This window comes from Lissotriton vulgaris, chromosome 6 (assembly GCF_964263255.1).
Source record: "Lissotriton vulgaris chromosome 6, aLisVul1.2, whole genome shotgun sequence".
NCBI classification, from domain to species: Eukaryota; Metazoa; Chordata; class Amphibia; order Caudata; family Salamandridae; genus Lissotriton; species Lissotriton vulgaris.
Window position 1 is genome coordinate 693,715,159 of NC_141694.1, and position 12,726 is coordinate 693,727,884.

Consider the following 12,726-nt stretch of genomic DNA (forward strand, 5'->3'; position numbering starts at 1 on the left):
CTCCCATTGATGAAAGGGGTGGCTGGGGAAAATCGTGCACCCTGTGGTGGGAACACCCTGGTGCTTGCCACACTGTGCATGCTTGGAAAGGGGGGGTCCCTTGGGTACCCCCATTTGCCCAATTCAGAAGGCTCAGGCAAAGTGGGGCCTGCTACGGTCCCCCAAAGTCTAATTCTGACTCTGAACAACCAATTTGGAAAGCCTGTCCGAATCAGCCATCGTAATCGCTTGGTTGTAAACGCGGTCTGTAGACCTGTACAAGTCGACTCCGAAAGACTCAGTTCCTCCCAATGCCATCCGGAACTGAATCAGAACCAACTCGGAAAGTCCAAACGCTTACCGAACATCGTAATCGGTAATTATGAATCCTTTCTGAATTGGTCAGAAAGACGATTTCTGAATTGGATTTGGCAGACCTGTATCTGACTCAGAGCCTTTCCGAATGTCATAGTAATCAACCCCTATGTGGGGTTGGTTTCACCTCAATGCCTGCCGATCCCCAAATGTGGGTTGTTAAATCTTTTCCAGCAGTATTAGAGAAGGTGCCAACTTATCTGGTTTTCTAAGATTTCATAAGGGGGTCTCAGTTAATCCTGCATCGGGGCATCACTCCAGGAGCTGCCCTTCAAGGACCCTGGAGCACCACCATTCAGGCTGTAGCATATTCTCCGAACATGGATTCAGGAGGTTTGTTCTATTAATGTGCAGTACTATGGACCTTAGTGGAATGTGAGGCAATCTGTTCCACAGTACTCCTTGAAGTGTCATGGTCCACCTCTTCTACTGCCTAAGGAGTCCCCCGTCTTTTCGCTCCACCTCTGAGATTGGCAGGAACATAGTCAGTCTTTAAGGACCTCTTTTTTGGGGATATACGATAGTTTGCAGCCTTGACCCATTTCAGGTGTGATCTCTGGGTCTCCACAGGTCTGTCCCAATCTCGCTGCTTCACACACAAGCTGTGGCTGTGGGAAAAGCAAAATGTGAAATTATCAGACAAGAACTTCATCTTCTGGCAGTTTGAGGACATTTTGCTAAAAGCCATTCATTTTGGTGTTATATTAATACACTTTTCCTAAAATTAAACTGCAGAATCTCTTCTCGGAGGATGACTGCAAGAAGATCTAAAAGGCTGTATATTACTTTCTCGGGTAAAAGGTTGACAAGTAATTTCTGTAGTTCTCAGTTCAGTGTATCAATTCACAGTAATGCCACAACAAAGCTAAAAGACAGAGGTTGAGGGTTTACAAAGAATCTAAGACCAGAAATGACACAGGGAAAAATAAATATTTAAAATTGTCAAGAAAAGATTGAGACAAGCAAGTAGAGGGAGAGGGAGGGGCATAAATTTAACAAAGAAAAAGTGTGGAGGTGAGAAAAAGACATAAGTATTTAAGGAAGAAGAATGAATGATAGAAAGGGGGAGAAGGCAGGAATAACAGAAGGAAGAGCAGGCGGGATGGAATAAAATACGGGATGAAAAACAAAGAGAAATAAAAAGAGAGGGACTAAGGAAAGAGGGAACAACAAATCCACCAATAACGCTCACACATTGACATAATGTTATTTTCTAGATTATTTTTTGACTGCTCTTTTCGAATATCTAAATGACATTTAACTAAAAATGTACAAAATATTGCGCTGTAAAACATGTTTGACCTTTATTTTTAAAATAATGTTCTTAGAGAGTAAATGTCACATCAGCTCCAGCACCTTCCCGTCCTAAATACTTTGCTGACTGGGGTTTGATGTTTGAGAAGGCATGTTGCAAATAAGGGGGTCAAATTATACACCAATTTTTGTCAACATGTATTTTATTTTGTGATGCAATTATGACCTACCAGCTCAGCCTCAGCTGTGGGAGGTGTCAGAATGACCTCTCAAACAAGTAATATTTTGGCAGGTCATTATTTTAGAACCCTGTGATTGTCCATGGACAGCAGGGGAGGGGCGCACACTGCTTATCCACACCAGTTTTCTTAATACATTCAGGTAGATGTAGTCTTTTATAATGCCCATGCAATCAATGAAGTGTCTGCCACTTATTATTGGTACAGGAAATGACGTTTGTACTTAGATGCAGCTTTCATGCTAATTGACTCTTATTTGCTTGGCAAGTAACTTTCATTTATCAGGTTCTGTAATACTCCAAGCACACAGGTGCATCCCCATTGTTCATAAACCCCAAAACATTTAGGAAATGTAAACAGTGAGGGCGGGTAGCATACTGCCTACCGGTCTGCACCAGTTCTCTCAATACAATGTGGTACTTAAAGACCACAATAGGGTGAATGATGACAAGAAAGTTTTTACCAACCAGTGTTGGCACAGCAAAGTCTGGATGACCTTGAACATTTGTTTCATGCTAACCGGCACTCGTGAACAAGAAGCAATTCTTGTGGTGCTTCGCAAAATGTTTTAAGTATATGTGGTTCTGTATCAATCCAAATAGGATGGTGCATCACAGGGTGTGATGGCTCAACATCCTTTAGGAAAAAGTCAGTAGTAATGGATGAAAGCACACTGCCTGCCTGCCTGCACCAATTCTCCCAGCTACGCCTGGTACATCTAGCACTGAAACCATGATCACACTCACAATCAATTAAGTGTTTGCCATGTATTGTTGACACAGTGTTTGTTTGATGTCCTTAGACACCTTTCATGCTAATTGGCAGTCATCGGCAAGGAGTAATCAGTTAGGGAGTATTTGGCAAACCGTTTTCAGTATATCACATTTTGTACCACTCAAGGCACACATGTGCATTTCCAGGGTTCATCAAACTAAAATCCTTTAGGGGATTTAAGCAGTGTGGGAACTGAGCACACTGCTTATTAGCACTAGTTCCCCCATCGCAGTCTGGTAGATGCAGTCCCTTGATAATGTTCATACTCACAATCAACAAAGTGTTTGTCACCCAGTGTTTCCACAGAATGTTATAGATATACTTCCACATGCTCTTCATGCTAATTGGCACTCATTGACATGAAGCAATCAATTGGTTGGGGGAAGGTCTTGCCAAGTCACTTTCAGTGTTTCTAGTTCTGTACCACTCCCAGCTCACAGGTGCATCCCCAGGGTTTGTCAACATAACATCCTTTCGGAAATTTAAACAATGGGATTGACGGGCATACTGACTGCTTGCACCATATCACTATATCACCCAATGCATTCTGTTAGATTTAGCTCTCAATAGTGTTCAAACTCACAATTAACAGTTTGCTACCCAGTGCTAGCACAACAAGGACTTAATATTGTTGTACACACTTTCCAGGTTGGGCTAACACAGCATTTGATGCATTTAGGAATGGAGTTGGTTGGTGCATAATCTTAGAGCAGTGTGCAAGTGCACTATGCTAAGAGGTCTAAATACATGCTTTATTGTAACTAGTAACTATAACTCGATATGCATGAGTACTCACCTCCACTGTGATCACGCATTTAGTTTCCCACCAGACAGATAATCCTAATTACTGAGGACCTTATTATGAGTTAGGTGGACCTGCGGACTGCCGTATAGGCGATGGTGGTTCGAGCGTGGAGAGCTCAGAGGTTCAACTGCTGTATTATGATCACCTTTGGAAGGACTGCTGCTGGACTGCCGAGACTGCCATCAGACTGCCGACTACCAGGTTCTCAATCGGGGAAAGGCAGTTGCCATGGGGTAGTATAGAGGCAGATGTATGTGGCACAGCGATGGGCACCTGCTTCGCCCCCAGATTTGTGAATTGGCATATGGGTTGGTGGGAGGAGCAGGTGGTCCAGAAGCTGTTTCCAGATGAATGGCAGAACAATATGATGCATTGGAGTCATTTCATAGATGACTTATTTGTTGTGTGGAAAGGCACCGAAGAGTCACTAGTTGATTTTGTCAAAAGACTACAAAGAAATTATTTAAATCTTAAATGTACGACTACTGTCAGTACGACTAATGTCACTTTTTTAGCTCTGTCAGTGTATATTAAAGATGGCAAGTTGGAGACGTTGTTGTTTAGAAAGCCTACAGCATATAATACTCTATTGCACACCAAAAGCTTTCATCCTCAAAATCTATTTAGAAGCATCCCCTATGGGTGAATGCTTAAGGACAATACATAACTACAGCAATCAGGAAAAATGTAGCAATGAGTTAAGAGTACTAGAGGCGCGCTTTAAATCTGGAGGCTACCCTGACGAATGCATAAGATCAGCTGTTTTTAAAGCAAAACAAAGGACAAGGGAAGATATTCTTTTTAAAAAGAGAAACACGAAAAAGAAAAAAGAGAACATGATTATAGACCAGTGCAGGATGATAACATCATATAATATGCAGCACAAAAAAATAAGGAACATTCTATCCAAGCATTGGCATTTGATTTGTAATTATCCAATTTTGGGCAAAATTATCAAAAAAGGCCGCAAATAACATTTAGACAGGCCAAATCCTTTAAACAAATGTTGGTCAGTAATGTGTTACCAAACTCTCAACCAAAGGCGGCTGCCTCTATGTGGTTCACAAAGAGAGAAGGGTTAATAAAATGTACTAAGTGCAAAGCGTGCATACATGGGATCAATACCACCAAATACACATCCGTATTCTCTGATAGGTCAATCCGAATCAGAGGCCACTATAAAGACCAGTGCAGGATGATAATATCATATAATATACAGCACAAAAAAATAAGGAACATTCTATCCAAGCATAGGCATTTGATTTGTAATGATCCAATTTTGGGCAGAATTATCAAAAAAAGGCCGCAAATAACATTTAGACGGGCTAAATCCTTTAGACAAATGTTGGTCAGTAATGTGTTACCAACCTCTCAAACAAAGGTGGCTGCCTCTATGTGGTTAACAAAGAGAGAAGGGTTTATAAAATGTACTAAGCCCAAAGCGTACATACATGGGATCAATACCACCAAATACAAATCTGGTATCTCTGACAGGCCAATTAAAATCAGAGGCCACTATACATGCAAAAAGGATTTTGCGGTCTACCTGCTCTAGTGCCCTTGTGGCCTGAAGTACAGAGGCAGCACTATCCTACCAGTTCACAAACGTGTGTTGCAGCATTTAAGGGCCATCAAAAACGGACATAAAACTTATCCGGTGGCACACCGTTTCGAACATCACCACCAAAAAAGCACAGATGGGTTAGTGTATTTTGTGATAGATGCAATCAAACACAAAGTGAGAGGTGGAAATCGGGAGAAGCATTTGAGAAGATTCGAATCTTCATATATAATCAAATTGAATAGCAAAATCCAGGCAGGTTTGAACATGGAGGACGATTTGCACACTCACTTGTAAATATAGATATAATTAATGAATTTTTTTCCCTTTCTTTCTGTTTTTAACCATTTTCATTATGTTATTATTTTATTATTCTTAATGCACTTTAGTTGAGCACCTGCAGTTTTAGACGACACACACATTATGAATGTATTGCAATTTTGCGTTCAAAAGTTGGCCCACTTGGGCTTAAATAGCCGCATTATTATGAGAAATTAATATTTGGACTCTTCTCTACAAGTAGAATTGTTCCTTCGGAGATTGGCCATTAGGCCTTTATGGGGTTATATTTTGGGCACTGGCACGTACTCCCAACTCCAATGGGGGTTTTCTGAAATTTATATTTAAAATTCAAATATGTTTGTAAACAATTTCGATATTATGGAATGTGCACTATTAATTGGGTGTGAATATGAAATGCCGCTGAATAACATGTTTAATCAATTGAAAAACATGTTTTGTCAGTGGGAACTAAGAGTCTGTCTTCTAATGTACTGCACTAGTAGTTTTGCACATGTGACACGCCTCTCATGAGATTTAAAATGGCTGAGAACTTTATTGCAAACTGTTGGTGAACAAGCCTGCTGGACAGGCAAAACACGTCCGACAGCTGACATTTAAATTGATATTTTCAGCAAGACACGGCGTCATCATCCTTTACTTTGGTATTGGTAACCTCTGAATATATGTATACTTATATACTTTTTAATTTACATTCAATATTAAAACTATTTATTTTTTAATGAGATTATTAGTTTAATTAAATTACATATAATGCTATATATGTATATCGTGATATATTTTCCTTTTTTATGATATTCTGGTTTACAAATTTTTCAGTTTATATTTATAGATATTTGTAGTTTACATTCAAAGGGTCTGATGTACTGTGCTATAGGGAGAGGGCAGACATCTCTGCATGGCAAAGTATAGGGGAAAATAAAAAAAGTTTACCTAACTTGAAAATAAAAATAAAACATATTTTTGCATTAAATACTAACACAATATTAGGGTTTCACTGTACTTTTGTAGATTATATGTTGTCATATACAGACCATGATCCTCAACTGTGTGTGCACATGGCAATTTAAGGTGGCTAAAATGGGTTAAGGGCTGTGCATGCTTAGAGATGTGATTCTGTGTTGACAGTTGGGCGTTTATACCTGAAGGGAATCACAAGGGCTTGCCAGTGTTGTGGGAAGCACAGAAGCAGCACTCCGGCATGGGCGAGAGGGAGAAGAAGAGCTCCATCATCAAATCACACAACAGTAGTTCACCCTATTCATATCGTCAACTGACCAGCCACTCAAAGAGCTTGAATATTTGGAAGGACTTGTGGATTTATCTCAGACAGTCCATCAGGCACCTAGGTATTTATTGTAGGATTTCCATCATCTTCAGTGGGAACTGGCCTCAATGGGTCGGGATGGCCACTCGGAACATGTCTGTTATTCACTTGTTAGGCGTATCTACGCCTTGGTCACGGTTAGTGTCAACGTGATTTTTCTTTCAGACCGCTGGTCTGAACCAGTAAGGTAAGTAGGAAGGAAGCATCCATTATTGTTCCATTCAGAGTTCTGCATTTCAGAGAAAGATACTCGGCTCGGCCCTTTAACGATTCAGCGGGCCTTTAATAGCCGGTATAGCCCACTACGGCGGGCTATAAGGCTAAAGTAATTGCAAAGTCAGGGGCAGCGATGCACACACTGCAACCCCAAGGACTTTTGACCCTCCAGTGGGTGTTCACAAAATTTCCAGTGGACACATCCATGCCCCTTCCGTGGGAGCACCAATGTTCCTACCACTCTATCCAAATATATAAAAGTGGAAAATACACTTTGCTGGGAATTTCTGCCTTTGTATCTATCATCTACTGTCAGATATTCCACAAAACCTGATTTGGCGAATTAGGATATTGAATTTGGGATCAGAACTATTTTTAACATAATTAAGTTCTACTGAAGTGGATTATTGTCCATTTCCATATTGAGATCTATGTTTCTGTAGATAGCTTATCCCTTCATTACTGAAATCATGCAATAGTAACTTGTAAACAAATATAATACTCAAATCAAAGAGTGGAATGGGTTTATTTCATCTGAACGTACGTGATTTTTATTATATTTCCAGCATGTTTTTATTAATTAATTTAACTTCTTTGTTTAGATTAAGCTAAGGTCAGGTCACAGAAATATTCATATGTATCAGACAATTTACACTAACATTTACATCGATTAAACTGGGAAAACAAATAAAATCTGAAACAATGGCTGCTGTAAATATGCTGATCGCTAAAAAAGACTATTTTCCGGTAATAGTGCAAATATGTGTTCGCAATCTTGTTATCCGGCTCCCACACCTTTACACTTTTTCAGAAGTTGGCTTGAAAAAAAGACACCTATTAGGATTTTCAAATGTTTCCCAAGTTTAGGCTTTAATTCATCCAACACACGTACTGAAGTTGCATGACTAATATTGTTTATGTTTTTCACAGAAAAACGCTTAAGCATAAAGGAAAGATTGAAGCTAAACTTGTAAGAGGAAAATTGTTAATATTTATACCTGAATTTGTAAGCTCAATAAACACTTGTCAAGAGCATCTCTTCGGTATTTTTTTTGTGCAAATAATTGATGAAACTGACAAATTGATAGGACTTTGTTCCTCCTACAGCGCTCTCCACAATGATTCAGAGTTTAATTAGCTCTGTATAAACCTTCGACAAAATTCCTGCTTACCATAAAGTTTGGGAACTAATTTTTTTGGAGCATATCATGTTTCTGTCAAAGCATTTACATATCACTGCGAAATGATCATTTTAATGAACTGCCATCATATTGTTTGTATCAAAAAGGTGAGCGCAGATACAGTGACATGCAATTTAACTGCAATATGCTTGATGGTATCTTTCAGTTCAATATCTGACTGTTTTGTGTTTTTTGTGTACCACAGTAACCCGGTACCGCTTTCCTGTAATGCTCATCTATTATATCCACTAGGTACCTGGCTCTTGTTCAGCCATTCCGCCTCATCACCTTGCGCACAAGGTCAAAGACTATTCGAATAAATCTGTTCCTCTGGGCGGCTTCGTTTGTGGTGGTACTTCCTGTGTGGGTGTACTCGAAGGTCATACGATTCAAAGATGGTCTGGAGAGCTGTGCATTTGATTTAACAACGCCCAATGATGTCCTTTGGTAAGTACCAACAATGTAGACTTTAATTATATATGTGGGGTGGCTTTATATTTTATTAGATCCTGTTGTTTGTCAACCAAGAATTATAAGTGGTTGTGTGGATATATGCCATGCAACTCAGCCATGTTGTCACTGAACATTGTTGTTTTTGAGATTCACTGGGATCTGTCTCTGGGCTGACCTTCTAATAACATATTGAGTCTGTCTACCAGCTGCAGTATACCTGTATCTGCCTGTCTTTTGCTTTTTTGTTTGCAAATTGAACAAAACATGCCCAATTTGTGAATTGGTTTGCTGTATACGTGTTTCTGTATTTTCATATATCAGTATGCGGTTGAAATCATAGAAATTGTTGGGCAGGGTACTCAGCTTCTTGTGTGAGTCAGTGGAGGGCCGCAGAAATCAAAAGGTTGAAAAGATCTGCACTAGGAACAGGCTTTACACAGTGTAGCCTCATAACCAATACAACAGGAAGGTGTTTCACATTGTGATCTCTGTCTCAAATATTATAGGAAAGGATTTTACAGTGAAACGTGTGCCAAAAACCATGGCATTACATTTAGAACTCTCTGACATGTACAGTAGAAGAGGGTTTACATTGTGAACTCTTTGCCAAACACCATTATTAGAGGCTGTACAATGTGAGCCCTTTGAAAAATGCAATAGGATGGTGTCCCACATTGTTAACTCTCACAAATGCAATAGTGTGGAGCTTTACATTGTGAAGTCTCTGACAAATGCAATAGTAGCAGTTGTACAGTATGGACTCTTGCAATAGCAAGGGATTTTACATTGGGAATGTCTCAGTGAAGGTAGTTGAAAGAGACTTTACTTTTTGAATTATGAGACAATTACAACTCTCTGACAAATGCAATAGGAAGGTGTGAGTAAAAAGACCCCATTTTCATTATAGCCACAGTGAACATGGTCCAGCACCCTAGCCATATCCAACCATCCCTTCACAAGTTTAGCCTGAATAGCAAATCATACCAGTCACAGGGGGAAATCTCTGAGATAGAGGGAAATTTCTCTGAACACAAACATATGAAACATGACATATGAAATGAAAACTGCCATACCACACGCATATACCAGAGTGGTATCATGAATTTTAATAAAAACATGCTGTTACCATTTAACTCTAAAGTGAGTGAGAAGTAGCACTTGGTAGAGCTTTTGCTGACACCCCTAAGCTAACTACCACCAAAAGACACCTTTAATCACGGAGTAACTCCCCATGAAAACTCTTAACTGGCTACCTAATTTTAACTAGAACAATCATTGTCAACGCCAATTGATCTGATGTTGGTTGTTGGTCTCTTCTCCAATGCTCATTTTGTATCATTGTGGTTTTGTAAATCTTATGTTGGGGGGCTGACAAACCTTAGTCAATATATAAAAAATGTTGGCTTAAAGCAAAAATATGTTTTAGTTTCAAAAAGCACATATTGCCATAGTATTACCTGACACTCGGAAGAATCAATGTGTAAGGATGTGCTCGTTGTGAAGGAACGGTATACCGTCACTCACAGAGTTGTTAGCCATTGTCTGAAGTGGGATTACCTATTGTTCCAAAGTGCATGATTTAGTAAGCAGAAGAAAAAAAAAGCATATACAAAAAGATGACAACGAATTAAGAGGGCTAGCTGAAAGTACTGCTCAGGGCCGGGACTATACAAAGTCCTAAGCGTAGGCTTAGGAATTGTGACTAAGCATATGCAACTGCAAATGTATGCAGTGCACAGGGGTTCGGATTACACAGTCCCCTTGATGGATTCTGGTCTCAAAATCACTGAGAGGGCAGATCGACCTCAGGGACTTGCGGGAACTCACCTCCTGTATTGCTAAAATATTCAGAGTCCTCAGGAGCTTGGGAGAAGCAAACCGGGTCGATGCATTTAGGTGCCTGCTTTTGCAGGGGAGTAACTCCTTTACTCCAATGGAGATTCTTCAGTCATCCAGCGCTGTGCAGGCAGTCGAAGTACTTGGTTTAATCTTAGCAGAATCTTGTTGAGGTAAAATCTAAAGTCCTGTAGCCAGGTAACCCACTTTATACCCATGGGAAAGGGTTGGAAAGATTCTGTGGAACCTCCTCGGGGAGGGGCAGGACAGAGGGGTGGCTAGACCCACGTCCTTTGTCCAGTTTCATGCCAGAGCAGGAGCCAATGGCTCCCAGAACCGGTTTGAGCTGGACAATGACAGGGACACCAAATGTGCCCCTAGTGCAGACTTTTTGGCACTTAGAGAATGCACCCACCCAGCCCCAATACACTAAATCCTATCTGGGAGGTGGTTACAACTTCCTGTGACAGGATGCCTATTGTCATGCCTTCCTCTGCTCAAGCTTGGTTCAGCAGCAGGAGGGCAGAGTCATGTCTGTGGCTGGCAGTATCCATTGTGTGCTGCCCAGGCTGAGAAAGCTGGTACCGGGTATACCGGTAACCCACAGTAGTGGTTCTCGCAGGGTGGAATCATATCTCCCACACCAGTTACTGATTACTGGTGTGGAGGTATGATTCCAAGGTGGTTGACACCAAACATGACATGTTTCTAAGTAGCCGTTTTAAAGTTAGCATTAGCCGCGAGGTAATAATGCACTTAAACATATATGTCTGGCTGCATCACAGACAACCCCGTAGAATGGAGTCCGAAGGCTGCAGAGGGGCTCTGCTCATGCAGGGGCACCCTCTCATGTAAAACCCAGCACCCTGCCTTCAGGATTGCTAAGGTGCCTGCCATAGGGGTGACTGATAGGTATTTAAGTGAGGTGATTTAGAGAGATATAGTGAACCTATATCTCAGTAAGTGGTGCAAGCACCATCTTACACAGTCTACAGTAGCAGGCCTGTGGTGTCAATCTAGATGGCCTCTCAGGGGTGGCATAATACATGCTTCAGCCAATGGGAGGCCTCTGGGGTACCTATGCCCTGGGTACATGGTGTACCATACACTAGGCACTGATAAGGGTACCTCAGTATCCAATCTGGAGTATACCTAAAGTACATGTATTGCAATTAAAGGAAGAAAGCAGATAGACTGGGGTCCTGGAAAGTAGGACCCAAGTCAGACTAGTCAAAACCAGCAAAACACCAGGAAAAAGTGTGGGGGTACCTTGTAGTCAGATCCTACCTTCCTACATAACCCACCCCCAAAAGAAAGGAGATAAGGCTAATCTTACCCAGTTGAGACTTTATTGACTAAGTGGCCATATAAGAAAGTTCCTGCACTAGCAGGGATACCCTCTGTTTTATGGTCCACTAAGGGGTCTCTACCCTTAAGGATATTAGATTTTCTCCAAAATTTGGGATTACTACATGTAGGGTATTTTTGCCAAGAAAATGGCTGGTGGGGTGCCTGAGTGTAGAAGTGAAACCCTAAATAAGTTGGTCTCAGCTTCCTCAGAGCACCGGTCACCATGGAGGCCTTTCTTTCAATGACTGAGTCATATCTGGCCCTAGTGGTCAACCTCTGGCTGCCTACAGCTGGGGGTTGAGTCCCTTTGGTTGGAACACTGGAGGGACAGGGTAGGTTAGAAACTTTCTGGTCCCAGGTTTGCCTTTTCCCATCAGAGTGCATCTGGGGGAGGTCCTTAACCTATCAAGGGTAAGAGGGATCCCTCAGTGTGTTGAGGAATTTTCACCTGGCTAGTACTACTAGACTGGGTGTCCCTAGTCTGTTGATTAGGGGGTTCCTCTGGGCAGTGGGCCCTTGGGGTCCACTGACTTCCCTGACCTCTCTAGCCCTAGGATGACTGAGTCAGGATAGAGAGGGGCAGGATTCCTGCTCCAGACTGGGTACCACCTTGGAAGGGTCCCCTGCCATCAGGGGTGTTGCCAGGGCAGGCCTGACCACCTCTGGGGCAGTTCCTTCACAAGGGGTAGGATCAGTTCCATGAGGAAGCTGACCCTTACCTATAGTCTGGGGGAACAAGACTTTTCTTCAATCCCTTTGCTCTCTGGTGGAGTGGGGTGGGCCATTATTTCAGGCTACACTCCTCTAAAATTTCCCTGGGATTAGACTGAGGCCCTAAGGGTCCCACCAACTTTTTCAGGGAGGCCTAATATTCTTAAATGGGCCTGGTGTTCCGCTTCAGCCAAGGCTGAAGTTTCTAAATCATTGCCCAAGAGGCAATCTTCAGGCAAGTTTGGGGATACTGACACTCTTTTAGGGCCAGTGACCCCTCTCCAGCTGAGATTGATTACTGCCATGGGATGATTTGTCTTGATTCCAGGTTTCCTGTCACCATGGTGACACTAGTCCCTGTGTCC

General features: G+C 41.6%; 1 protein-coding gene across 1 annotated transcript in view; it reads left to right on the top strand.

The window, feature by feature from the left end:
- MCHR2 (melanin concentrating hormone receptor 2) overlaps positions 1–12,726 on the top strand; it is a 637,069-nt gene that overhangs the window by 522,630 nt on the left and 101,713 nt on the right. The window contains exon 3 of the mRNA XM_086925251.1: positions 8,264–8,458. Within this exon, the coding sequence (XP_086781377.1) occupies positions 8,264–8,458 (195 nt within the window). The remainder of the gene's footprint in view (positions 1–8,263; positions 8,459–12,726) is intronic.